General features: G+C 48.4%; 1 protein-coding gene across 5 annotated transcripts in view; it reads right to left on the bottom strand.

Annotated features, from left to right (window-relative positions):
- The window catches only part of GAB2 (GRB2 associated binding protein 2), a 205,020-nt gene that overhangs the window by 76,660 nt on the left and 101,118 nt on the right, over window positions 1-27,242 (bottom strand). For 4 of the 5 annotated variants that reach the window (XR_010601206.1, XM_065595918.1, XM_065595923.1 and 1 more), the window contains exon 2: window positions 9,548-9,848. The exons of the other annotated variant lie outside the window; for it this stretch is intronic. Coding sequence is in view for 3 of the 4 variants with exons in the window: in XM_065595918.1 (XP_065451990.1) it covers window positions 9,548-9,848 (301 nt within the window). In the remaining variant the exon portion in view is untranslated. The remainder of the gene's footprint in view (window positions 1-9,547; window positions 9,849-27,242) is intronic. 5 annotated transcript variants of the gene reach the window in all.

Below are 27,242 nucleotides of genomic sequence, written 5' to 3'. Positions count from 1 at the left end.
GAGAGAGACAGTCATTTCTGCTGGGGATGCTAGAGCAGGAAGCTACCAAAACTTTTAGTTTAATGCACAGTGGGACTGAAAACTTCTTAATTTTTCAGAGCAGAAACAGCTCCTGACATTTCTAGATTACGTCTGTATGTAGTTAAGACCCTGCAGCTGGGAGGAGACACAGCCCAACAACAAGAGTCCGGAACGCCCTGCCCTTTGAGGACCAGCTTAAGGCAGACCTTCCTCTGTGGCTCAGACCAGCTCTCCTTGGAGTCAGCGGGAGCTTTGCCATTGATTCTGAATGGCTGCAGGCTGGGAGCTTCCGCCTGTCTGTGAGTGCCCATGAGTTAGACAAAAGAGCTGCTGTTGCATTTGTGTTAACAACCTGCCTGACATGGAGAGAAACAGCTTCTGACGCTGTGCTGCCCAAGAGCCCGATCCTAGAAGCCCTGCCCCCGGGAGTGAACTTTGCTCATCGATTTCAGTGGGACCGCTTGAGGGCTGGACACTACTACTTTCCCAGGCCAACTCTCTCCTCATTAATCGTCCCCTTGTTCCCAGCAGTGCCAGCAAAAGAGACTCAGTCTCTCCATGAAAAGTGAATGTGGGTTTCTGGCTGTGACGTTCAGTGAGACAATAAAAGCACAGAGAGTTCTTCTGGTGATTGAGCTGACCTTTGATTCTAAAGCTTTAGTGTTGGGACCATAGGTAACTCAGGAGCCCTCCACCTCTCTCCCAACCTCATCTCAGCGGCGCTTGCTGTTGCGTGCAGAGCAGGGGGAGAAACCCAGGCACGTGTCCGTCTGAATAGACAACACGAGGCAGAAAAACCGGGTTCATTCAGACAAGTTCTTGGTGAGCCTGGCCTTTTATTCCTAGTGTTCCCACAGTCTCTGCAATAAAACCAGGGGAATGTCACAAGCTGGAGGGTTTGGGAAAAGGACATCAACAGAGGACAATGTGGGCAAGAAATAAAATCACATGTAAAACCCTTCCAACTCTCTTTCACTGTGTTACTACATTATTAAAACTGACTGGGAGAGGTCACTGCTCCTAAATTCAGACTAATGACAAAAGCTAATCTTATTCCTTCTCCAAAACCCCGACTTTTTCTCTCCTGGAATCTGATCCTTAGACTTGGGGTAGGGACCGTATCTTCTTCCATTAATGTATTATTATTGTTATGGTTTATATTACAGTAGAGCTGAAAGACCCGAGCTGAGATCCAGGCCCCCTTGCGCTAGGCACTGTACAAATACATAGTAGGAGACAGTTGTTCCGTCAGTGTAAATAGGCAAGAGGCAGGTGTGACGTTGCACTCTATATGATTTTATAAAAATATGCTAATGTTGAATATAATGGTAACTGGAATATGCTTCATGCAAAAGGTCTCTCGTAAGGTATCATTACAAAGCTTATAATCTACTGAGTGTGATCATCCTATTTGTAGAAATGTACCACTCTTGTATTTAAAACTAGAAATATGACATAACTCTGAGGGTCTATTGTAATTATGCAAAGTGTGGGCCATTAATGGTGGTTTGGAATCTTGATGGCTCCCATCAACCAGGACAATTGACTGTGGATGGCTCTGTTTGCAGGCAAGCCTTCCTGTGAGTCAGGCTGGGAGGAATGAAGTCTTTGGCCTGGTCCCCACTAAGCCCCCACTTCGGACTAAGGTACGCAAATTCAGCTACGTTAATAACGTAGCTGAATTCGAAGTACCTTAGTCCAAACTTACCGCGGGTCCAGACGCGGCAGGCAGGCTCCCCCATCGATGCCGCGTACTCCTCTCGCCGAGCTGGAGTACTGGCGTCGACGGCGAGCACTTCCGGGATCGATTTATCGCGTCTTAACCAGACGCGATAAATCGATCCCAGAACATCGATTGCCTGCCGCCGAACCCTCCGGTAAATGAAGACGTACTCTTGAAGTCTTACAGTGACATGTGATCATGTCACCTGAACTGGAATCCATCTTTAACCTGGTGTCTTTCCATTGAGAAGGAGGGGGTGGGAACCCAGAGAGGGACAAAGGATTCCTGCCTTATGCAAAAGATATATAAATGGGTGGAACAGAACAAAGGGGAGAGCCATCATGAGGAATCCCCTAGCTACCACAAGAGCTGGAACAAGAGCTGTACCAGGGGAAAGAATTGTGCCCAGGCCTGGAAGGTGTCCAGTCTGAGGAAAAAAATTACTGAAGCATCTCTAAGGGTGAGGTTATCTGTATTCAGTTTGATTAGACATAGATTTGCATGTTTTATTTTATTTTGCTTGGTGACTTACTTTGTTCTGTCTGTTACTAGTTGGAACTACTTAAATCCTACTTTCTGTATTTAATAAAATCACTTTTTACTTATTAATTAACTCAGAGTATGTGTTAATACCTGGGTGGGCAAACAGCTGTGCATATCTCTCTATCAGTGTTATAGAGGGCGAACAATTTATGAGTTTACCCTATATAAGCTTTATACAGGGTAAAACGGATTTATTTGGGTTTAGACCCCACTGGGAGTTGGGCATCTGAGTGTTAAAGACAAGAACACTTCTGTTAGCTGCTTTCAGTCAAGCCTACAGCTGTTAGGGGACATGATTCAGACCTGGGTCTGGGTTTGCAGCAGGCTAGCGAGTCTGGCTCAAACCAGGCAGGGCACTGAAGTCCTAAGCTGACGGGGCAGGAAAGCAGGGGCAGAAGTAGTCTTGGCACATCAGCTGGCAGCTCCCAAGGGGGGTTCCGTGATCCAACCCGTCACAGTGGGAATGGAAACGGGCAGAGGAAGGCAAAGTTACTTGTCCAAAGTCACACAGTGAATTGGTATCAGGTCTGGGAATAGCACCCAGGTCTCCCAAGTCCTAGGTCAGTGCTCTGCACTGGTCCAGTCTCTCTCAACATACAGTATCATGCATACTCATGGCCACTTATAAAAAGTGAATGTTAGATCTCCAGATACATATTTTATTCAAAGAAAATTAAATTAGGCACTTACAATCCCCCCCTCCCCTATATATGCAAAATACACCTTGGCTGGGTTTTGGCTGGAGCCCTCATGCGATCCTAAAGAGGGTTAATGACACAAGAAATATCTTTAGCAAGACTCCTCCCCTCCCCCACCCCCCCACCAAACAGAACATATGAGAAAGTACAGTTCACAGCTGAGATCAGACTGCCTGCCCACTGGGGCAAGGGAAATACAGATGGTTAGAAATAGAATAAAATAACAATGAGCTTGTATTTCTTCAACAGGCCACGTCTAAGTGTCCCTGGGAGTCCTATTGAATCATAGAATATCAGGGTTGGATGGGACCTCAGGAGGCCATCTAGTCCAACCCCCTGCTCAAAGCAGGACCAATCCCCAACTAAATCATCCCAGCCAGGGCTTTGTCAAGTATAGCAATGAATAACTTTCACATAAAAGAGGGCAATATAGTCTACTAAAAAGTACCAGCATAGGTATGGAGTGAAAACCAAGAACCCCTTACTATAAAATGTACAACAAATGTTATTACTCCATGCTCCAAAACACCTCCCGTGCCATCCCACACATGCTGACTGTACACGCACATACTCCATAAAATGAGAAAGGGAACTGTCGCAGGGTGACTGGCCCCATTGGATCCAGCCCCATCTGTGCCTCATTCAACCTGCCTGGGGAAAGCTGTCACAGCCAAATGACAGGTAGGTTATGTGGCTAAACCAGTTGTGGCCTGATAATAAAGGAGAAGCCTCCAGAGAGGCAAAGGAGGAGAGAGGGCGGACCGCTCAGAGAGGAGGATGCCTGCCTGGCCCCAGAAGGAGGGCTGTGGGCCCTCTGAACCAAGGGGGAGAAGAGGTGTACTGTGAAGCAGAGCTGGAAACTGGCTACAAGTGGGCTGGGGGAAGATGGCCCTAGTCACAGCACAGGTCCCAAGGAGGAGAGTGGTGGGACTTCTGAACCAAGGAGAGGAACCCTTGCCTTAACCACAACATAGGCACTAATCAGGAGAGCTGTGGGAATCCTGAGACGAGGAGAGGAAGCATCTGGGGCTGAGGGGCCAAACTGTCTGCATTTAGAACACACTTAATAAGTAAGACCCCACAAGGAGGAATTGTACTTTAAGTATCTTGGTGTGTGTGCAAATTATTGCAAGACCCTGAGGACCCTAAATTAAGCCCCATTGGACCAGCTCAGCAGCTGGCAAAAATCAGCAAAGCTCCAGTGTCTTGGCCTTTGGCTACACCCATTTACACCAGCTGAAGATCTGGTGAAAGGATTTTGACCTAGGTTACGGAGAGTCTCCCAGGCAGGGGTCCTAGGCACTATGGCAGAACAGATAATAATTTCACAAGTGTGTCAAACTGAGTGCCAGAGAGGTCAGATGACCTGCCCAATGTCGCAGAGTGCATTAGAGAAGTGGAAGAGACCCAGGACACTCCCAACGCTTTGATGTAACCCCTAGCTAACATTCCCACCCATTGAATTGTGATTTACTCACCGTCTCCCAGAGCTCTGCAGCTGGTCGATCGGATTAATGATCAGGGCTTGTTCTGTATCAATGAGCACTGGCTGAGCCCAGAGGAGGATTTCAGCTTACTTGTAGTGCTACATAAATCAGGGTGTGTAGCAGAGATGGAGGAGGTGGCAGAGGTGTAGTCAGGGAAGGCTGTTTGTTCCACTGGATGGGACATAAGGTTGGGAACCAGGAGACCTGGGTTATTTCCAATTGGGATCAGACTTGTTCTGTGGCCTTCAGTAAGTCCCATGACCTCTCTGTACCATCAATCACTGCAACAAATGGAGCTAATGTGCTACATAGAGTGAGTGTAGCAAAAATAGAACTGTACTGTCTTCCTGCCGCTAAATCCCTGCTGTCATGGGAACAGTACAATATGGATTCTCACTGTATGTCGACTCATCATTAAGTAGGGTAAATTTGGTAGGGGTTTGATTGTGCTCTAGGATAGATTAGTCAGGCCTGAGACCGGGATAAGCACCATAAAGCTTGCACATCACAGGGTCGCATTGCATTCAATGACCTATTGCGATGCAAATTCAGTGTTCTTCTGGAGTGAAGGGCCCAGGTCCATGAGCAGAAATGGGAGAGCTCAAAACCAGAACTTGGCTCCAAATAGCCAGGGGATCATTGTGCACTGGCTTTCAGTTAGCAGGTGTGGTGATTACCAGGTGCAGTCTGGTGTTTGTTTTGTTTTGTTTTTTTTAATAGCACCAGTGCAGCTTTAGTGAAAGCTCTGAATAATTCCATGGTGCGATCTGAATTTGAACATCTCTTCTAACACCTTGGGATGTGTCTGCTGAGTCTGACAGTGCAGACCATCACAGCCCTTTTTCAGACTGACTCAGGAATTGTGCTTGGCAGGCTGGCACTGCATTGAATGGCCTCTTTTCCTACAGCATTCACCAACAGCTATTTTGTGTCAAGAAGGGATTTTTGTTCTTCTTTGCTGATGTCACTCCAGGGTCCTTCAGGGGCCTACTCGTGGACCTCTGCAGTTTAACAATCCTTGTGCTCCCTTGGGGGTGAGTTTATTCATAAGCACAGGCTTGTTTTTCATTATGAGGTTGATGATATCCAGACTTATATTTTGCTTAAGTCCAGTATTGATTCTGCTATCTCTGGCTTGTTTTGCTAAATAGAAACACTCTGTCTGCAATACAATTTCTTCCAGCTTAATGCAAGCAAAACAGCAACTACTATGATCGGGTCTGCTCTAGCTCTTGAAAAAGGTGTCTGCTGTTAAACTGAATCCTGATGGCCATGAAATTATCATCAGATCGGAATGAAATTTATTTAGCCTGAACTTTCTTTGTAAATTTATGTTTGCAAGATTATCGAGGGTTCTTTATACTATGTGTCAGCCGCTGAAGGTTGGGTTTGTGCTCTTGTGATGCTTTGTTTGCTATCCTGCCTGACAACCTTTCGGCAGGGTTTAGTTTGTGCAGATTGCAGCTGCTCCATTATTGACCAAAATGAATTAAAGTTGGTTACTATTATTGGTTGCATTATTACGATAGCATCTGTGAAGCCCAAGCAACCATCAGGGCCTCCTTGTCCTAGACATGTAGCAAAGAAGATAGTCCTTGCCCTGGAGAGCTTACAATCTGTGTATCAGATAGGATGCATCAGGTGGAAAGAAAAGACTGACCTAGCTACCGCCGCTCATTGAGGGTGGATTAATTAAGTTGATGGGAGCATAGGCGTCGACTCCATGGGTGCTCTGGGGCTGCAGCACCCATGGGGAAAAATTAGTCGGTGCTCTGCACCCACTGGCAGCCAAGCTCCCCTCCCCCCTGCCCCGCCTCATCTTCCCCTGCTGGGCGCTCCGCATCCCTGCTCCTCCACCTACCTCCCAGTGTTTCCCACTGTCCACCACCATACAGCTGTTTGGCAGCATTAGCATGCTCCGGGAGGGATGGGGAGGAGCGGGAACAGAGCACACTCAGGGGAGGAGGTGGGGAAGAGGCGGGGCCAGGGCGGGGATTTGGGGAAGGAGTTGGAATATTGTCAGGGAGAGGGTGGAGATGGGGTGGGGACTTTGGGGAAGAGGCGGGGCAGGGGCGGAGCCTGCTGGAAGAGGTGGCGTGGGGGCAGGGCCAGGGCAGAGGAGGGGTCGAGCACCCATGGGAAAGAGGGGAAGTCGGCGCCTATAGACGGGAGAGCTCTCTCCTGTTGGCTTAGAGCAGCTACTCTACAGAGTTTACAGCGGCGCAAGTGCATTGATGTAGCCATGGCCTTAGGTGCGTGCGTGTCACCCAGCTATCTGAGCAGAATTAATGGGTCAGTAAGGGGACTGGCTGAGGCCAACCCATAGCAATGGAAAATGCGAGAAGACCATGGAAAACCCCAATGGCCAGAACATTGACACACCTGGCAATCAATGACCCAGAGGAAGGGGCTTTTCCTCACCTCTCAGCTGGGGTTGTGAACTCAGCATGACCCTGCCTGGAGAACACAAAGCACCGGGAGATGACCGGCAGGGAATAAAGAGTTGGATTCTGAAAGAGGCTGGTGGCTGTCTCCTGGCACTAACTAAGGAGGTCAGCGAGAGGGAGAGCCTGACCTGGAATTCACCTCAGTTTGGCTGGTGAATTGCTTTGGCTTGACCAGAATGGCCTATGCTTTAATCTCGATGTTTCTGTGCTAACCTAAGGGCTTCCAGTGCTGTGGGCCAGTTGAATAATGAATCCTACTCTGTTTCGAAAATGCTGCTTAGGTGTCAGTGCAAACGCTTGCTGGGGTGCATTAGTCCCTGAGGAGTGGACACGTCTCTGCCAGGCGTGTAGCTCAGTTGAACTCGTGGGGCAGAACTCACGGTGTGAAGCAGGTGTGCTGGGGCCCAGAGGCTTGAGGCGAGGAGGTGGTGAGGCTGCGGGACCTACCCTGAAGGAAGAGTGGGATCCCTTGGGGGTCTGCCACACTTGGGGTACCTCCAAGAGACTGTTTAGAAGCTGGGGCCTAGCCCCAATCCTGCAGATCTGTGACATCATGATAGGGAAGTGGTTCCCCAAACTTTTCTTGTTGCACCCTCCCCTTATCCCTGTCTGTGCCCCATCCGGGAGCTGAAACTGGGGCCACAGCTGGGGGCAGGTCTGGGGCTGGGAGTGGAGCTGCAGCTGGGGGCCGAGGCTGGGGGCGGGGCTGAGGCCGGGAGTGGCGCCATAGCCGGGGCCCAAGGCTGGGGCCAGGGCTGGAAGCCAGGGCTGCGGCTGAGGGCTGAGGCTGGGGGCTGAGTGGTGCTCCCTCCCTACCCCCCATGGGGGCTGGCTCGGGCCCTGCTGCGCCCCCCCTGAATATTCCTCTGTGCCCCCCTAGAGGGCGCATCCCACAGTTTGGGGACCTGTGATAGGGAGTTTTTGATGGACATATTACGCCATCCTTCATCTATATTCACTGGCAGTGGGCTCAAGGCAGCATCGATTCTGAAGGTTCGCCCTTGCCTGCTGCTCCTTTGTTTAGCTGGTTCAACAGTCCTGGTTGCCACTGCACCCCAAGACATGGGCCAGAAGTTGATTGTTATATTCGGGCTCCCCAAATGTCCTTAGGTCAGGGTTAGGTATGTACCCAAAAGACAATCGCAACGCAGGGGACACCAGCAGATATTAGAAATAATAATGGAATTGGGAGACACTCGCAGGATCCCCCTGCTGCCTGAGTATCTCAGCCTGTGCCCCTTTCCAGACGGCACTGCCTTTCTTCCATGGCCCTTTTAGCTGCCTGCGTTGTATGGGAACCTGAAGGGCTTTGTGGTGTCTTTTCACCATGCTACAAATGTTGTACGGTGTGACATTGCAAAGAAACCTCCCTGCTCAGCCAATGCATGCGGTGAACACTGACAGGGGCTGTGCTAACACTGCAGGTCTGTGTAGACGCTCTCTGGGTAACACAGAGAAAACCGGCAACAGCGGCACAAACCAGAAAACAACAGTATTGTGTGCAGCTGAGGATGCCTTTAGTGCTGGTGAATCAAATGTGACTCTCCTATTACACAGAACACCACCAGCTTTTACCTGTCAACTGCTGCCAGTGTCTCACCTGGGTCCAACAGGGACCATGTTTAGGGATGGATAGGGAACTGATTCCCCTTGACCCAATCACTCCTTGGCTAAGCCTGCCAACTGCAGAGGTGGGTTCTGTCATGTGGACAGGATACAATGTTTCTTCTAGAATCTTCCCCCATTAGCCTGTCTCTTCCATTTGATCCCACCCATGTCAATCAGCTAAACGAAACCTTTCAAGGAGAGGATGTCCCACTGCCAAGGCCCAAAGCCCTTGAAGAGACTGCTGACAACAACTGAGAATGTAGAAAATATACCTGAGAAGGCTCAAACCTTGGAGAGAGGTAGAAAGATGGGAAAGCCAAAATCTTATGAATGGTGTGCTGCATGCCATTCGGAACTATCTGTACGTTACATCTCATCTGACTTAGCCCATTAAACCTCCCGGATGTCTCAAAACCATGCTCTCCGTTACATCCTAGCTATCTATGGTTTTATAAGGTCACTCATCACCTTGGTATGGAAGGGAACTGAAGAATGGAGAGTGATTCAGTGACTCACCTAAAGTCACCTGGGAAGCCTGCGTCAGAGCACTTCAATCTCAAGAATCCCAAGTCAGTGCCTTTAACCACAAGACCATCCATTACTCTGCCCCTGAAGAAATTATCAACATCAGCTCCTGGAAACGGCAAGCTGAGCGAGCTTCAGTGTTGGGGAAAGGATGGAGGACAGAAAGCTACAGTGAGAATTAATGAGGGAGCCGGCAGGATCAGAACCTGCTGCCATGCTGTGGAAGTCAGAGAAGTGCTGGAGGGCTGGGAGGAATCTGGAACTCCTGGGTGGGGAACACCAGAGAAAACTTCCCATTTAGAAATTAAAAGGCCCATTCCTGCTCCCATTGACAACAGTGGGAACAGAAACAGGGCTCAAGTCCTCTAACTCACACTCCAATCTAACAGAGAAGCTGGATTACCAAGGGGAAGAGTTGGGGTCTAGCCTCCTTTCTAGAGCACAGTCTGACATGTGAGGCCATATTTCATATTCCAGACATAACTCTCACTGTACCTGCGTTCTCCTCAGACTGGTTGAAGCCACAGATCTGGCAGATACTGCGAACCCACTTGTTCATGTCCTCCTCCGTCTCGGCCACCAGGTAGAAAGTCCTGTCGCTGGTCTTGATGTCGAAGACGTAGCTGTCCTGCAGCTCCTTCTTGTTGAAGGTCAGCCCTGCATCCACCTGCTCGCAGAAGTTGAGGTTGATCACACGCAGAGGCTTCTTGGAGTGGTCATTCTTGTAGTACTCCAGGACGTCCGGGTCACCGCTCATTCGACCGCTGCGCAGGATGAACCAACGTTTCTTCCATGCCTGAGGACCAAAGAGAAACAGTCTTACCCCTCCGAGAATACAGAGAACCCACTGGCCAGCATTCCCCATCACGCAAGTCACTTAAAACTGCACCGGGGAACACACGACAGCGTTGGGCAGGCAGTGCGAATGAACTGGGAGACGTAAGTTATATGACAGAGTGGTTATGGGTTGATCCTGAGAGGTCCTGCCTACCACATCACACAAAGGGGCCCCAAGTGACTTGCTGAAGACCACGGAAAGTTTCCAAGTCAGGACTAGAATTTAGGAAGTCCTTGATCACGCTGCTATATTCAGCTGAGTGCCCCATGAATGTCTTGTGTCTCTCTGGGTATGTCTACACTGCAATCATGATGTTTGCCACTTATGGACAAGCCTGCCCAGAACCCCAGGTAGTTACTTGGGTACTAGCCTGCGCTGAAGTCCATGGTACCACGGCTTCACTGTTACGCTGCCCACATTAGCTAGGTTGAAGCTAGCTAGGGTACGTCTATGCAAACTGCACTCACACCCTGTGATTGCAACATAGTCATACTCTCAGCGCCAAGTGACCTGCGGGAAGACGTTAGCAGCAATAATCACGATGAAATACATTTCAGTAATGCAAAAGCACCGGATCCCCTTTGGACACAATGCTCCAGGGAGGCTGCCTTTCTTAGACATCCCCGAGAGGCGTTCTATCGAGGCTTTACAGTAGCAGGGTATGCGTCAGAGAGCTGCCTATCCCATGCATGTTTAAATGCCAGTATTTGAGAGGCAAACAAAGCCAACGTGAAGCTGCTGTTTTTTAATATTGGGAGTCGTGCCAGGAAGATCTGTGGAGAATCCAAGCTTCACTTGTTTGCAAAATCTTCTGTTTCCTGAAATGTATCAAATTCCGTAGCAAAGAAAATGTTATTGGTTCTCAAAGAACCATCCCTGTCAAGGCTACCCCTGTGAACAGCCTGTGGGGGTTTATGGTGCCCTCGGCAAACTGGAAAATAAATGTGGCTCACGACCCCCCAATTACTCACGTAATGAATATTTTGGTGCCCCCAATATTTTCCTCCCCTAAGCAAACACCTGTTTTGTATGTAGGAAAGTGCTGGCTGAGTGAGACACGCTTGAAGGGCTGGTTTTCAGGTCATCTGCTTTTTGCCAAGAAGCACATGTGTTTGCAGAATGCATATTGGCCCAGCTGCTGGAGGCAGAGAACAGGAATTCATCTGTGACCTGAGCTGGAATTTAAAAAACCCAAACCAAAAGTGGGCTGTCACGTTAGCTCTGAAGCAATCTTGTGAAACATGCTCAGAAGAGACTGGTGTGCAGCCTGCTGCTTGGGTTTGGGGGATGCCTAACAGGATTACTTATATTTAGCATTTTCTAGTAGGGCTAAATTGTGGCTCTAAACAATAGTCTTTATGGGGATGCGGTTCGGAAGTCCCCCAGCCCAGCAAGAGCTCATCCGATTCCAGCCCAATTTTGCAGGCACTGTAGGTTTGTATAGAGGTCCTTTAAGTACTGAGTGCTCATCCCAGCTAAATAAAATCCACGAGAAGCAGAGTGATCTCAGGGCTGCAGTCCAGTTTGAGGACTCCTAAGTCCAAATCCTGATTGTGACAGATTCCCTCTGTGGTCTTGGGCAAGTCACTTACCCTCTCGGTGCCTCAGTTTCCCCCTTCTGTGTGAGGCGAATAATAATCCTGCTTTATCCAGCTCACAGGAGTTCTGGGAAGGTAGATTTGCTCATGTTTGTATGTCATTTTGAAAACACAAAATAAGTGCTAAGTATTATGATTAACAGAATTTAAACCCAGATGGGATGATTGTGATCCTCTAGTCTGACCTACCTAACACAGACCATAGATTTCATCCCGAGATAGACCTTCCGAAGTTTGTCCAGCGCTATCCCCACATACTTCTGTATCCTGTTGCTATTATAAAATGGCACGACAGTATGGAAAGCTCTTCAGGAGAGGAAATAACTGATTTCTGGCTCCTCCTTAAGATTGTATATTATGATCTTACAACATGGTGAACTCAGCTCTCAAGGAGTCGGTCAGCACCATTCAGGATCTGGCCCTTGTGTGGAATCACCATGCTTGGAAGTAGAGTTGGGCCCAAGCTGCAATGTCTGACTCCAGATCCAGGGCAGATGGAGGGTTTTGGTTTGGTTCATTACAGACATGCGGAGTTCAGATCTCAGTCAGGCTTCTCTCCCCTGTTCTGACCCCTTTGTGCTGCTCTGGCTGGATTCGGACAGCCGAGAACTTTCGTTGCATGGGGGGAGCTCTCAGCCAGCTCCAATGCATGGGCATATTGAGGAGGGGGGCATGGATCTGATTAGCGCATGGTATGCTTCAGCATCCCCAACTAGATCACTGCCAGCTGACATAGGTTAGAGTAGGTCATAGACTGCTGTAACCTAGCCTGGGACTGGTGTGGATTGTCCCAGAGAATCAGGGAGCCAGAACCAGCTCAGTGATGGTTCCCTGCCCCCTCTCTTACACTGAGTGGATTGTGGTGCAGGAGAGAATCCAGGCTCTACGTTTGAACTTCCCTAAGGTTCAGGGTTGTTTGGATCCATGGTCCCGGTTTGGGACCATGCCTCCTTGGGAGCTTCAGAGACTTAACCAGCTGTGAATTCTGTTCTGTAACAAATCTTTATTAAACCTTTCTGAGTGTGTTCTTCCCCTGTCTCCACTGTCTCTGTTAGTATCCATGCGTGTAGGAAAATGCAGGGCCAAATTCTTGACTGGTATAAACTGATGCAGCTTCCTTGACTTCGTTGGAACTCTGTGAGTTTACACCACCTGAAGATCTATCCCTTCCTCTTCAATCAGTTGCATTAAAACCATTTACATCATACATGCATGAAGGAGAAGAAATGTGTTTGTGAGAGATAAACTTGGTGTCAAACTTGCATTGCATTGACAAAGCTGCATTTGTTGATAAATGGTTTATTGCAGATAGCTCGCTGACCATTTGCCAAGCTAAGTAGAACTGTTTTCATTTTGTTCCTGAGGTTCACATGCTTTTTTGTTGAATAAATGTCAGTTTTATCTATAAAAACCACAGGCAGTGAACACAAACTCACCCAAAATATTTTGTTTAACAGGCTAAAAGAAAAAAAATGTAGGCACACACATAACAAAGCCCATGACCACATGCATTCTGGACAGCCCCCGTGCTGCCTTGTGATATTTGGTGGCTTTTTTTTAAAGCCCCAGCTCTTGGAGTCATGGTAATCTCAGCTCTCATTTTTAAAAAAGTTAATTTTTAGCCCTCATGGTTATGGAGAAAAGCTTGAAAATGTGAGCCTTAATGGCCCAGAAACCAACAGGCAAATAAAAAGAATCCCAAATTTATTATTTAAAAAAAACTTCATAATTTTAAGACAATCTCATGATTTTTGAATGGTTGGGATTGGCCATGCTGCAGACACAATGCATCATCTGCATGGACTGAACTCAAGTCCTCCAGCACCCAGGGCCTAGCCCAGGGCCTGAGGTAAGATATTAATTACCAGGCGTAATGGCTCTAAAGGTTTCAAGTAAATTTGACCCCTCTGGTACCAAAAAGTTGTCCAACCGAGGGACACTTTGGTGGCTTGCCAGGAGCCCAAAGATTGAACCTAATTTCCATAACATGGCGAAGATTGCAGCCACTGTCATCTTTAATACAGGGATGGAAACTACAGCTCTGATCATGCAATGCTTCTGATCTGAGTGACGTACTGAGATGGAACATCACTTGCTGGGACCTGTAGCAGGCTACATAGCCATATTAATGATGAGGGTGACTATAGTGTGCATGATAGAATTCTCTGCACCTTGGCTCCTACTGATATAACCCAATTACATGCAGCCAGCAAAAACAAGAGTAGGAGAAAGGAAGCAGAAGTTTTAATTGGAGGGCAGGCACTAGGTTGTATATATTCTGTCTGTCTTAGAACGGTAGAGGAACCTAATCATGCTGGTATCTAAATACTGCCAGGGCAGAACTGGTACAGCATCATGAGAAAACAGGAGCGGTACATTGAAAACCAGTCTGGAACAGTATTTGCTTTGGCAGCTGTCGTGTTATCCCAGCAAAAGGAAACTATGGCCACAACCCTACATGGCTGTGTATCCATAATAAATAATAATACTTCACACTTGAATTACATCAGCTTTCATTTATCAACACCCCACTGACAAGAAAGTTGTGTCCATGTCACTTATATTGGAAGTGATTCAGGCCAGGGACCTAGTCTTGTCTTTATTGGTAATGAATCATGAATAATACTGTAGCTATAAATAAATAATCATCATAATTAATAATAAAGGCAAAAACATCACTCAGTACACTGGAGATGATGTCAGTTATAGGAGATGTGCCGTGAGCCAGCCCTTATCATGCAATGACTTAGAAACTGATAGCATCAGCTGGTATAGAATTCAGATTTTCTTCTCCAGAAGCAAGGAGGATCTTCCTTATCTATTATATAGGGTTACCATATTTTGTGCCTCCAAATGGAGGACACTCCATGGGGCCCCGGCCCCGCCCCGCCCACGCCCCCTCCCCAACTCCGCCCCCTCCCCCAAAGTCTCCGCCCCTCCCCTGCTTCCCGCGAACATTTGATTCGCGGGAAGCCTGAAGCAGGTCAGGGGGGTGTGGGGGGAGGAGGCGCGGCCCAGGCTGGCCCCCCGGCGGCTACAGCCTGGGTCGGCTTGGGCCCTGGGGTGCCGGCCCCGGCGCCCGGCCCAGCGACCCCGCGACCCCGGACCGGCTCCCGGCTCCCCGACCCCGCGGGCCCGGCTCCCGGCTCCCTGACCCCGGCCCGGCTCCTCGACCCCGGCCCGGCTCCCGGCTCCCCGGCCCGGCTCCCGGCCCTGGCTCCCCGACCCCACGGGCCCGGCTCCCGGCTCCCCGACCCCGCGGGCCCGGCTCCCCGGCTCCCCGACCCCGGCCCGGCTCCCCGGCCCGGCTCCCCGACCGCAGCCCGGCTCCCTGGCCCCGGCCCGGCTCCCGGCCCCGCGGGCCCGGCTCCCCGACCCCGGCCCGGCTCCCCGACCCTGGCTCCCGGCTCCCCGACCCCGGCCCGGCTCCCCGACCCTGGCTCCCGGCCCCGCCGGCCCGGCTCCCCGACCCCGGCCCGGCTCCCGGCCCCGTGGGCCCGGGGCCCGGCACCGCGCCCCCGGCTCCCAGCCCGGCCCCGCGCCCAGCCCGGCCCGGCACTGCGACCCTGGCCCGGCTCCCGGCCCCGCACCATGCCCCCGGCCCCGCACCGGCCCCGGCCCGCACTGCCGACCCCAGACAAAGAGGCCCCGGCCGAGCCCTCCCTCCCTCCCGATTTTCCCGGACATGCCCGGCTTTTGGGGATTTCCCCCCGGACGGGGATTTGAGCCCCAAAAGCCGGACATGTCCGGGAAAATCCGGACGTATGGTAACCCTATATTATAGCAGTACAGGACTCAGCAGTGCTGATTTCATCCAGTAGACGATAGTGGTGCACATACACACTGTACATCTCAGAACTGTACTTATTGTGTCCACTTCATTCTGGTCACTGTTGTAGTGCATTCTGGAAGGCCTGTTCTGGTATTTAGACTAGCTTTGTGAGAATTCAGTGACCCAATTAAGAAAGAGAAACCTCTGCAGTCATTTCTCTGAACAATCAGATTTTCACTTCTCTTCTTATAAAGACTTATAAATAGCCTTTGTTTGCTTCTCCAAGATTTGTAATCTAATTAGTTTTGCGCTAATTCTCAAACTGGCTGTCGAAGCCAGGAAACCAGGCACAGAACAATCTTACAAATGCAGTGGAGCAGCGAATTGTTTAGCACTACAACTCACCAGGCTGGCTTTCAGATTTCAGGTTTCAGAGTAGCAGCCGTGTTAGTCTGTATCCGCAAAAAGAAGAACAGGAGTACTTGTGGCACCTTAGAGACTAACAAATTTATTAGAGCATAAGCTTTCGTGGACTACAGCCCACTTCTTCGGTATGCATCCGAAGAAGTGGGCTGTAGTCCACGAAAGCTTATGCTCTAATAAATTTGTTAGTCTCTAAGGTGCCACAAGTACTCCTGTTCTTCTTTTTTCAGATTTCAATTCAGCTTGGGAAACAATCACAGTCTTCTCTTTGCCATGACTGCTACTAGAGGAACTAAATATATAGAGGTGTGTGTGCATGCCCCATATGCAACCATTTCAGAAAAAAACGAATCGCTCTTTTTTATCTCCTATTTCTGTGGTTCTACAATAACAAGACCGCATGCCACTGTCCCTCACAACAGCTTTCTATACTTGCAAACATTTACCCCTTTAGCCTAGCTCCATGAAGAGAATGCATCATTAGCTTCTGGGTAATAATACTTAGCACTGAAAAGCCACAGATCTCACACCACTATACTGGGGGATTATTATCCCCATGTAGTACATGGAGAAACAGAAGAAGAGAGAGGCAAGGGGCCTGCAGCAGAGCTAAGTCCAGAATCCTGATGTACCCTAAGCATTCAAAAATCATGAGTCAGCTCCCCCAAACCATGACATTCTTTTTTAAAAGATTTTAAAAACACCCAATACATTTGGGGTTCTTGAAGAAGAAGAAGAAGAAAGGGGAGGTTCTCACATAATCATCTGACTCCAGGAGCTGAAGATTTAATTAAAAACATCAACTAGCGTGAGATACGGCAGCACTAGAAAGAGAATTTCTCATCATCACTGACATCAAACCCATTACAACTTCTCCACTACTTTGTTCTGTATCTTATCAATGGACAAACCCATCCAAAGCCCCCTGTAGTCAATCTGAACACGACCTCAGATTGTTGGTAAAACCTGGTATCTACTCATACAAAGAAAACATGCCCCTGCCTGTGAATCTCATTTATTTTCTTCCAAATCAGTTTACTGTTGTGTGGCTGTAGCCACGTCAGTCCCAGGCTATTAGAGAGACAAGGTGGGTGAGGTAATATCTTTTATCAGACCAACCACTGTTGGTGAAAGAGACCAGCTTTTGTGCTTACATAGAGCTCCTCTTCATATCTGTTGATATTTTTACAGAAGGAGCAGTTTGCAGTTTCTGTGTAACCTAATCTAGGTTGGCATTCATAATGCTCATCACCATAGCTACTACACTGTACTCCTCCTAGTCAAATTCCTTTAAGTTACATTGTGTCCCCACCAGCTAAAGAGCTATTTATCAGATTTTACAGGTCTAGCGGGAATTAATGCCTTGTGTCAATTGTCTTTGGAAGGGAAAACGATGCCTGCATTTAAGTATCATAAAAGTAAAGGCTTTGATGCTTTAGAGTCTGATCTAAACCCCACCGAATGTCAATGGGAGCGCTTCCATTGGCTTAATGGGATCAGGCTAGATGGATAATGGGCCAAATGCAGAGGGGATGCAAGTGAGGTTCCTTGATGCTTATTTCAGGCCTGATTTAATTCCCTTTGAACTTGGGGGTGAGTTTTTCCACTAACTTCGATGGAGCTGGATCAAGCCCTTAGACTCTGAATTTTGCCCATTGTGTCCATCATGAGTGAAGTGTCCATAGCAGGCAGAGATGATACAGTTTTCCTGCCTGTCTGTTTGCGGGAATCATTCTTTCTGATAGGCTGAGGAGGGATCTTTCCCCTACTTCTTTGAATTTTGTACAACAAAGTCAATGAACGTCTGTTGCAATTTCTCCCCCATTATATTATTTACAAAGTTATCTCTTGAGTTTCCATTGTGCCTTGTGGCTTCAGGATCTATTTCCACCATGTGATCATTCAGACTGTGTTTTCTAGGAGAGGGCCTTTGCTTTGAGTATTTCACTGTTGTAATGTAGCCTGCTTGAATGAAGCCTCTCTGAAGTGATATAGAGCAATATCATATGCTGCCTTTATGGGTTTGGCAAAGTATGTTGAGCAGTTAATTTATCTGGTTGTTTCATGGGGCTGGAGGTTATTACCGTTCAGATTTAGCTACCTTAGGTTTTCTTAAAGCACCCCAACTTCGTAGTGTCTGGGAGAGATGGGAAGGGAAAGAGTGGGATGAAGTGACTTGCCCAGAGCTCTAGGATAAAGACCAGGGTTGACAACTTGGCCTCTCTGGCACAATGGAACTCTGTCACAGCCAGGTCATGGGTGGCTAGACCTAGTATTCAGAGCCAGAGTCCTCAGTGACAGGAGTCAAGGGTCAGCTGGGTTGGGATAGCAGGAGATCAGAAGCAGGAGACAAACCGGAGATAGGAACTAGAGAGAGGATGGGTCAGGATACCAGGGGGTCCGAGGCTGGAGACAAACTGGGGAACCACAAGTCAATCTGGGTCAAAATGCCAGGAATTCAAACCAGGGAAGTGGGAGCAGATAGCAGGTGTAGCAGGAAGCACAAGACGCATGCGAACACTCCACAACAGAGTGAAGCCCAGTTGTTCACACCGCTTCCTTTTCCTGATGCTGGCTTCAGTCGGGCCAGCAGGCCAATCAGCCGCTCTGGGACTCTGCCAATCAGACGTCAGGGGTGGAGCCTCACACTGGGGCTGGGCTTCATGGGTCACGACTGGAAGGAGCTCAGATACTACAGCAATGAGTGCAGTATAAACACCTATAGAGCATAGAAGATGGGCACACAGCAGGTCAGTGGAAGAGCCAGGAAAAGAACGCAGCCCTTTGAAATCCCAGCTTTGTGCTCTAGCAACTGGCCCACACTGTATCTCACTAAAAACATTCCCTGTTCCCAGGAGCGGCACCAGGGTTTTTGCCGCCCTAGGTAGCAGTGCACCTCCTCTGAGCATTTGGTGGCAGGGGTCCTTCTGCTCCTCATCTTGGGGGCACTTCGGCAGCAGGTCCCGGAGCGAGTGAAGGACCCGCCACCAAATTTCTGCTGAAGACGCGGAAGGACCCCCCGCTGCCGAATTTCTGCCGAGGGCAAAATGCCGCCCCCCAAATCCTGCCACCCTAGGCGACCGCCTAGTGGAAGCACCGGCCCTGCCTGTTCCCAGTTTTGTTTTCAATTTTCAGTTTTTGCTTATTTCTGGTCCCTTCTGTTTCCAGTGTGTATGAAACCTTTGCCTACTTCCATTTCCCTAGCTATACCAGAGCCTCTCATTTCACTCCCATGTAGCTTGATCCAAGGGTTAAATTTGTTCAATAACTTTTTTTTTTCCAAATGGAGTAGGGCCAGTAGCTTAACAACTATAATGATGTTTGTGTGGTATAAACTTCCACTGTGTGGTCCTTTGTTCATATCAGGCATCTTCTCCACTAAATTATGGCTGTTTAATGGCCTTTAGATCATTTTAAAATATTTTGATTCCTCATACCTTACTTCTTTTTAAGGCAATACATGAAAAAAGAAAAAAATAACAAAGACCTCCCAGCACAATGTATTTGTCTCAGCCTCTGATCATCAGGACGATTACTTAATTGTTACATGAAGACCCATCTGTGCCTATTATAAGAGGATTCTACTGAACCTCTTAATAGAGCAAGGACATGTTATCCCTCAGAGAACTGTCCAGTTTCCAGATGGATGATAGATACTTGGAAACTGGCTGTTTTATGGGTTTGAGGCCAGATCCTCAGCAAGTGGACGCTCCATTGGTTTTATGGGCTGAGTGCACAAGGCTGGGGGGTGCTTTATCCACAGACAGGAAAAGATTTTTTGAGGCATGCTTGGCTGAGTGAATGAGGAAGATTCCTGGTAGGGGGTAAGTAGAGTGGGTCAAGAATCTTCCCTCCTCTCTGCCAGGGACCTCCTTGGTGTGCTCCCCATGTGACCTGTTACCAACCAGACAATCAGATTGTGAAGTAGGGAGCTGGAGCTGGATTCTGGAGGAAGATGTCCATGAAGAGTGGGTGCAAGAAGCAGATACTTGGAGGCTAAGAGGAAGGAGACAGTGGCCCAGGAAAGAATGTTTGCAGGAGAGGGTGCGTCTCTTGGATAGGCAGTTTAGGAGAGAATCAAGGTATTTGTGGTGAGGGTATGGGCGAGGGAGGCAGGAGGTGCCAGCTGAAGCACACTTAGTGATGGAGGGGTTAATGCAAGTGTACACTTTCCATTCTGAACGGGAGGTAGGTAATAGCTTGCCCTGGCACATGCAGTGTAGTACATTGCCTTCCCTGCCCGTGTCCTAGTTTACATGAAGGGGGAAACTGCAGCAAAAAGTGCTGATAGCATCTAAGCAGGGCATTCAAACTGCCTTTTACTGGTGAGGCAAGGAATTCGCTGATAATTATTCAGTCACAGCAATGGCTGATAAGAAGGCCATGGCTATGGCCATTACAGGGAAACAAATTTGATCAGAGAGGAGAGCATGTGCTCTGCTTAGGGGGTAGAACGTGGTTAGATGAATGGGTCCGCCTGATCCAGGCACTGTTTCCACCCATACACGTGGTCACCAGAATTGCCAGCATGGCCTTCACTGCATTCAGGGCTTAAGTGTCCTGCCTGCCCTTACCACTGGGAGTGTAACCCACTTTAGGACTAGAGCAGGGGTGCCAATCTGTGGCTCCGGAGCCACATGTGGCTCTTCAGAAGTTAATATGTGGCTCCTTGTATAGGCACCGACTCCGGGGCTGAAGCTACAGGCGCCAACTTTCCAATATGCCTGGGGAGGGGGGCGCTCACTGCTCAATCCCTGGCTCTGCCACAGGCCCTGCCCCCACTCTACCCCTTCCCACCCCCTTCCCTGAGCCTGGAGTGCCCTCGCTCCTCCCCCATCCCCCCCCAGAGCCTCCTGCATGCCACGAAACTGCTGATCGGGAGGGAAGGGGAGGGAGGGGGAGGTGCTGATCGTCGGGGCTGCCAGTGGGTGGGAGGCGCTGAGAACGGGGAGGAGGGAGCAGATGGGGGGCTGCTGACGTATTACTGTGGCTCTTCGGCAATGTACATTGGTAAATTCTGGCTCCTTCTCAGGCTCAGGTTGGCCACCCCTGGATTAGAGCATGGGCCTTTGTCCCCCTTGTGGCTGGTGCACATAAGAGGTGTATGATTCTGCTGCAACTAAAGGATTTAAGAATAATCCTGCCCCTATCCAAATCAGTGGGAGTTTTGCTGTTGGCTCCCCTCATACCCCCCCTCCCTTTTTTTTTTAGCTCAAGCAGTAGCGGAATCACTTCTGGCCATCTTTCGCCTGGTGTGGAGAACTGGAACCTTGCCAACCACCTAGAAGGATGGTATCGTGATGTCATTTAGAAGGGGAAGAGGTGGTGTGGCGAATGTAAGAGCCACAGGCCGATCTCCTTGTTGTCCATGCCAGGGAAGGGGTTTGCGCATGTTCTGCTGATGTGTTTGGAGCCCCTGCTACATTGGAAGCATCGCCCCCAATAGTCAGGCTTTATGAGGAACAAGTCCACATTAGACACCATTTTGGCCCTCCGCTTGTTGTCAGAGGTACAGCGTGAGTTCAGGAAGCCGCTGCCTGTGGCGTAGGTCACACTTAAAGCTGGGTTTGATTCGGTTGACCGAGTCGTGCTATGAAAGGCCTTAAAGGGTGTTGGTGTCCCAACCACTCTGCTGGACTTGATTAGCAAGCTGCATAATGGAACCACTGCCCATGTACGTCTTGGGAATCGGATGTCAGCACCTTTTAAATCAGTAGCTGGCGTCTTGGCCCCTGCACCCTTTTGTCGAGCAATGGATTTCATAATGCAGCATACCTTGTGTGTATGTGTCTGAGGACCCTCTTGAAGTTCGTGTCTCACAGGGAGCTGAGCACATTGTCAGTGTGTAACGAATCCTATAAAAGGAGGACTAACACAGCCTATAGGGAACTGGCAAGGAGATGGGCCTAGTACGGCCTAGTACAGTCATTTCCCACCTCTAGATGCCATGGGCTGGATTCTGATCTTACTTCTACCAGTGTAAAATCAGGAGCAACTCCACTGATATCAATAGACTGATAACCAGTGGAAAATCTAGCATCGAGGGGAGGAGAATCAGGCCCTACACTCCCAGGTCTATATGAGCAGATAACAGTGAAGACAAAGAAACGGGGCTCCAAATCCCGCCTGCTTTCACCATGACAGCTCTGTAGTTAATGTGCACGTAAATGGTTTTGTGTCTGCATGAGTCTCCTCTGCAGCAGCCGCCGCTAATACCCCCTCCCCGTTTTTATCCTGCGTCTGTGACAAACCCCTTCACATAAAGGGACTAACACCCCATTAAACACATTCAGCCCACAGCCATTGGCCTAGCAGCTTGGCAGAGAGCAGAACTGACTGCGTTTCCCCTGCCAGAGGAATTCACACTCCAGTGATGTAGTGGAAGAGCCTTGACACGTCTAATGGGATGCTGAGCGGCCTGACTTGGGGGAGGGCGAGAGGAGTTGAGGAGTCCGAGATGGGTCCACAGTCTCATGAGGAGGCAGTGGTACAGCACAGGGAATGTGGAAACGGCTCCCCAGATTTCCAGCTCTGTCTGGGGAGGTGAGAGGTGGGAAAACACAGCTCCAGGGGCAAAGGCAGGGCAGGGCATTCAATCCTCCAGAGCTGCTCCCACTGCTTTCTAGGGACTCTCACATTGCCACACTTCAAAAGAAACAGGGTAAAGCCACTTCTCTGGAGGAAAGGTCTCTGCTTGGAGGGTGTGGATGTAGTTAAAGGGGAGAACAGACAGGTGAGCCTCCCCTCCACCCTTGGTGTGGAACACTCTAAAGTAAAGACTCACTGGAGAAGACATAGCTAAGGCAGTGACTGGGGTCAATTCCCAGAGCTGCCACAGACTCCCTGAGTGACCTTGGGCAAGACACTTGAATTTTTCTGTGTCTCAGTTCCCCAGCTGTAAAATGGGGAGAATGATCCTTCTTGTCTCCTACCCTTTCTCAGGCTTGTCTATTTAGACTATAAGCTCTCTTACTATGTGTTTGTACAGTGCCACGTGCATTGAGGCTCTGGGCTTGCTTGAAGCCTCAAGGACCTCCTGGAATACCAATAATAATAAACAGAGGTTCAGCACAACAAAGGCCCGGGTGTCAGCCAGTCTGAAGAGGTACTTTCACCATTGGGAGCCAATTATAGCAGAGTTGGGAGGACTGCGGTGTGGATTTGGACATGAACACACTAGGAGTTGGGGGCAGAGCTGAGAAATGAACCCACAAACCCGTACCCTGGCCAATAGAACATCCCCTACCACGTTGCCAAACACCATCACGACGCAATGTGGCCACAGCACCGTGTGCGCTCGTAACATCACAATGGGGTTGTCCTTCATTGCCACAGCTGCTTGGAGCCTTGGGCAGCAGCACTATAGGAAAAACCACAATTACACAGGGCATGACTTCACATGGGTGTGTTGCAGGCCGTAAAGGACCGGATCCTTTATCATGGAAGTGAAGGGCAGTCTTGAGAGAGATTTCATTGGGTTATGGCGGGTAAGATACTGGCTGCATTCGTAGCTCTGCATTTGAACATTAATCAGTGTGCCAGTGACAGGCCTGAAGGTCTGTGTTGTTTCAGCAACCAAGTCTAGTCTCAGTCCTGGTGTGTTATCTAAACTTTTCTGAAACTGACACAGAAATTCAGGCTAAGCCAGCCTGAGGTTTGTCATGTTGTGCAAAGCGTCTGTGTATTGGATGTATAACCTGTATAGTCTGGAAACTTTTCTAGTATTCACTGCATTAGTATCCATGCGTTATCACACTACACTCAATCCCTTCACAATCTGGCACTGATTCCACAGTCCTGGCAGGATTATTCTTTGGAAACCAAAAGAAACAGACAGTGGTGAATTTCACTGAAGACAAAGCCTTTTCTCTTACTGTCAGTGAGGTCCCTGCAGCACCACTTTGTGAAAACAGACCTGACCAAGTACAACTTAGTAACGGGTTTGTTGTCGGTGTTTAGTTTACCAAGCTTCAGGGCCAGATCCTGAGCTGGTGTAAATCAGCATAGCTCCACTGAGATGACATCCATTTACCTTAGCTGATGATGGGGCCATTAGTAACTTGAGGCAAGCCTCTAGGTATCTGAGTTCTCTGGCCTAAGGGAGCTGTATAAGAACACAGCAAAGTGCTGAGTGAATTGGGGTATCACCTTGTGGCCCTTGTGAGGGGTGCGGCTCTGTAATGCCTGCCTCATAAACTCAGCCAGGCACAGCACGAGGAAGACAGCAGCTCAGTCTGAGTGGTAGAGTGAGTGTGGTCTATTAGATAGGATACTAGAATGGGAATCAGAAAACTGGAATTCTACCCCGACTCTGCCACTGCTCTGCTGTGTGACCTTGGTCATGTCACTTTGCTTCACTGGTGATCTTCCCATTTTTGGTCTGTCTTAGCTGTTTAGAGTTTAAGCAATGTGAGGCAGAGACTGCCTCTCACTGTGTACAGCACCTAGCACAATGGGGCCCTGATCTCAATTTCGGACTCTGCATAATACAAATAATAATTATAGATTCATAGCTTCCAAGGCCAGAAGGGACCGTTGTGATCACCTAGTCTGACCTCTTATATAATACAAGCCATGAAACTTCCTGAAAACAATTCCTAGAGCAGATCTTTTAGAAGAACATCCAATCTTGATTTAAAAATAGTCCATGATGGAGAATCCACCATGACCGTTGGCAAGTTGCTCCAATGATTAGTTCCTCTCACTGTTATACATGTACGCCTTATTTCCAGTGAATTTGTCTAGCTTCAACTTCCGGCCATTGGACTGTGGTATAACTTTGAAGAGCCCATTATTAAATAGTTGTTCCCCATGGAGATATTTAGAGACTATCATCAAGTCACCCTGTAGCCTTCTCTTTGTTAAGCTTTTGTAAAGGGAAATCATGCTTCACCAATCTATGAGAATTCATGAGGGGATCAACAAACATGTGGACAAGGGGGATCCAGTGGATATAGTGTACTTGGACTTCCAGAAAGCCTTTGACAAGTTCCCTCACCAAAGTCTCTTAAGCAAAGTAAGTAGTCATGGGATGAGAGAGAAGGTTCTCTTATGGATCAGTAACTGGTTACAAGACAGGAAACAAAGGATAGGAATCAATGGTCAGTTTTCACAATGGAGAGAGATAAATAGCAGGGTCCCCCAAGGATCTGTGCTGGGACCAGTGCTGTTCAACATATTCAGAAATTATCTGGAAAAAGGGATAAACAATGAGATGGCACAGTTTGCAGATGATACAAACTTACTTAAAATAGTTCAGTTCAAAGCTGACTGTGAAGATTTACAAAGAAAGCTGGCAAAACTGGGTGACTGGGCAACAAAATGGCAGATATAATTCAATTTTGATACATGCAAAGTAATGCACATTGGAAAACATAATCCCAACTATACCAAAAGAAACCAAAAAAACAGACAGTGGTGAATTTCACTGAAGACAAAGCCTTTTCTCTTACTGTCAGTGAGGTCCCTGCTGGGGTCTAAAATGATGGGGTCTAAATTAGCTGTTACTTCTCAAGAAAGAGATAGATATGATATAGGTCTATAAAATCATGAATGGTGTGGAGAAAGTGAATAAGGAAGTGTTATTTACCCCTTCACATAAAATAAGAATTAGGGGTCACCCAATGAAATTAATTGGCAGCAAGTTTAAAAAAACAAAAGGAAGTATTTCTTCACACAACGCACAGTCAACCTGTGGAACTTATTGCTTGGGGATGTTGTGAAGGCCAAAAGTATAATTGGGTTAAAAAAAGACCTAGATAAGTTCATGGAGGATAGGTCCATCAGTGGCTATTGGCCAACATGGTCAGGGATGCAACCCTGCTTTGGATGTCCCTAAGCCTCTGACTGCCAGATGCTGGGACTGGATGACAGGGGGTGGATCACTTGATAATTGCCCTGTTCTGTTCATTCTCTCTGAAGTACCTGGCATTGGCCTCTGTTGGGAAGACAGGATACTGGGCTATATGGACCATTGGTCTGACCCATTATGGCCGTTCTTCTGTTCTTCTATAAGCTAGAGATTGAATTTCTTGAATTTGTCACTCAAGGCCAGATTTATTCCTTACACGCCCCTAGGCACAGCATCTTCAGTGCCCCCCTCCTGCCTACAGCTGATCTTCATATTTTCCATTAAAAATAAAACCTTTAACTTACTTTTAACTTTTCGGTACCCCTAGAACGCCGGCGTCCCTAGGCACGGGCCTACTGTGCTTAATTGGAAATCCGGCCCTGCTGTCACTAGAAGGCAAGTTTTCTAACCCTTTTATAATTCTCGTGGCTCTTCTGAAAACCCTCTCCATCCTTCCTGAATTGTGGACACCAGAACTGGACACAATATTCCAGCAGTGGTTGCACCAGTGCCAAATACAGAAATCACCTCCCTACTACTTGAAATTCCTGTTTCTGCATCCCAGGATCCCATTAGCCCTTTTGGCCACAGTGTCACACGGCGAGCTCATGTTCAGCTGGTTATCCACGACTACCTCTCGAAATCTTTTTTAGAATCACTGCTTCTCAGGGTACTATCCCCCTTCCGGTAAGTATGGCCTACATTCTTTGTTCCTAGACATATGATTTTACATGTAGCCGTATTTAAATGCATATTGTTTGCTTGGGCCCAGCTTACTGAGTGGTCAAGATTACTCTGTATCGCTGACCTGTCCTCTATATTATTTGCCACCCCCCGAATTTTTGTATCGTCTGCACACTATATCAGTGATGGTTTTATGTTTTCTTCCAGGTTCCAACATGAACTCTGGCATTAATCTGGAAGCAACTCCTCAAGAATGCTGCTTGGGCTGAATCAATCCTTGGTTAAAACCAGGGATGGAACTGGCCTAAACACCCATTAACATGTCATGATTCTGGGGAAAACATCCAGACAGAGGGCTCACAGAATCAGGCACACGGGTTTGACTTCTGCATAGAATCATAGGTGGTAGGGCGGGAAAAGACCTATTAGATCATGCAGTGCTTCTGCCAGCTTGATCCCTCTAGGGCTTTCTACAGGGCTTGTAAGTTACTTATATAGGTAGCATCGCCATAGCCTCTACCTCACTATCTTTCGTGTCTTTTTCCTCACTACTCCCACTGGGAGAGGGCAGTATATTATCCCACTTTATAGGCAGGGAACAAAGGCACAGAGACTCATCCAAGGAGTTGATGGCAGAGCACAGAATTTAACCTGTGTTCCCCAAACCTCAGGGTAATGACCTAACCACTAGACCATCCTTCCTCTTATTACAATTAACACACAGGGTGGCCATTACAGGATAGACCTATGGCGTAGCTTAGGCAAGGAGAGATAAAGACTGTATGGCACAAGATGTACGTGTGTGTGTGTATCAAGGCCACAGACATTTGAGTGTGAGTTTTCCTCAAGCCAATTGGATGGTTTTACTGGAAAGCCAAGCTCGCGCTGATCCAGTCGGGAAGATCAGATCAGATCAGCAGGGCCCTTTCAGATGTCTTGAATTCCGATGACGTGAGGCTGAGTCATGATGTTGCATTGTCACACCAGGTCCCATAGAAGTGAGCAGAATTATTATTGAACAGTTC

This window comes from Chrysemys picta, chromosome 1, assembly GCF_011386835.1.
Source record: "Chrysemys picta bellii isolate R12L10 chromosome 1, ASM1138683v2, whole genome shotgun sequence".
Classification (NCBI taxonomy): Eukaryota; Metazoa; Chordata; order Testudines; family Emydidae; genus Chrysemys; species Chrysemys picta.
This window is presented reverse-complemented; position numbering and strand designations above follow the sequence as displayed.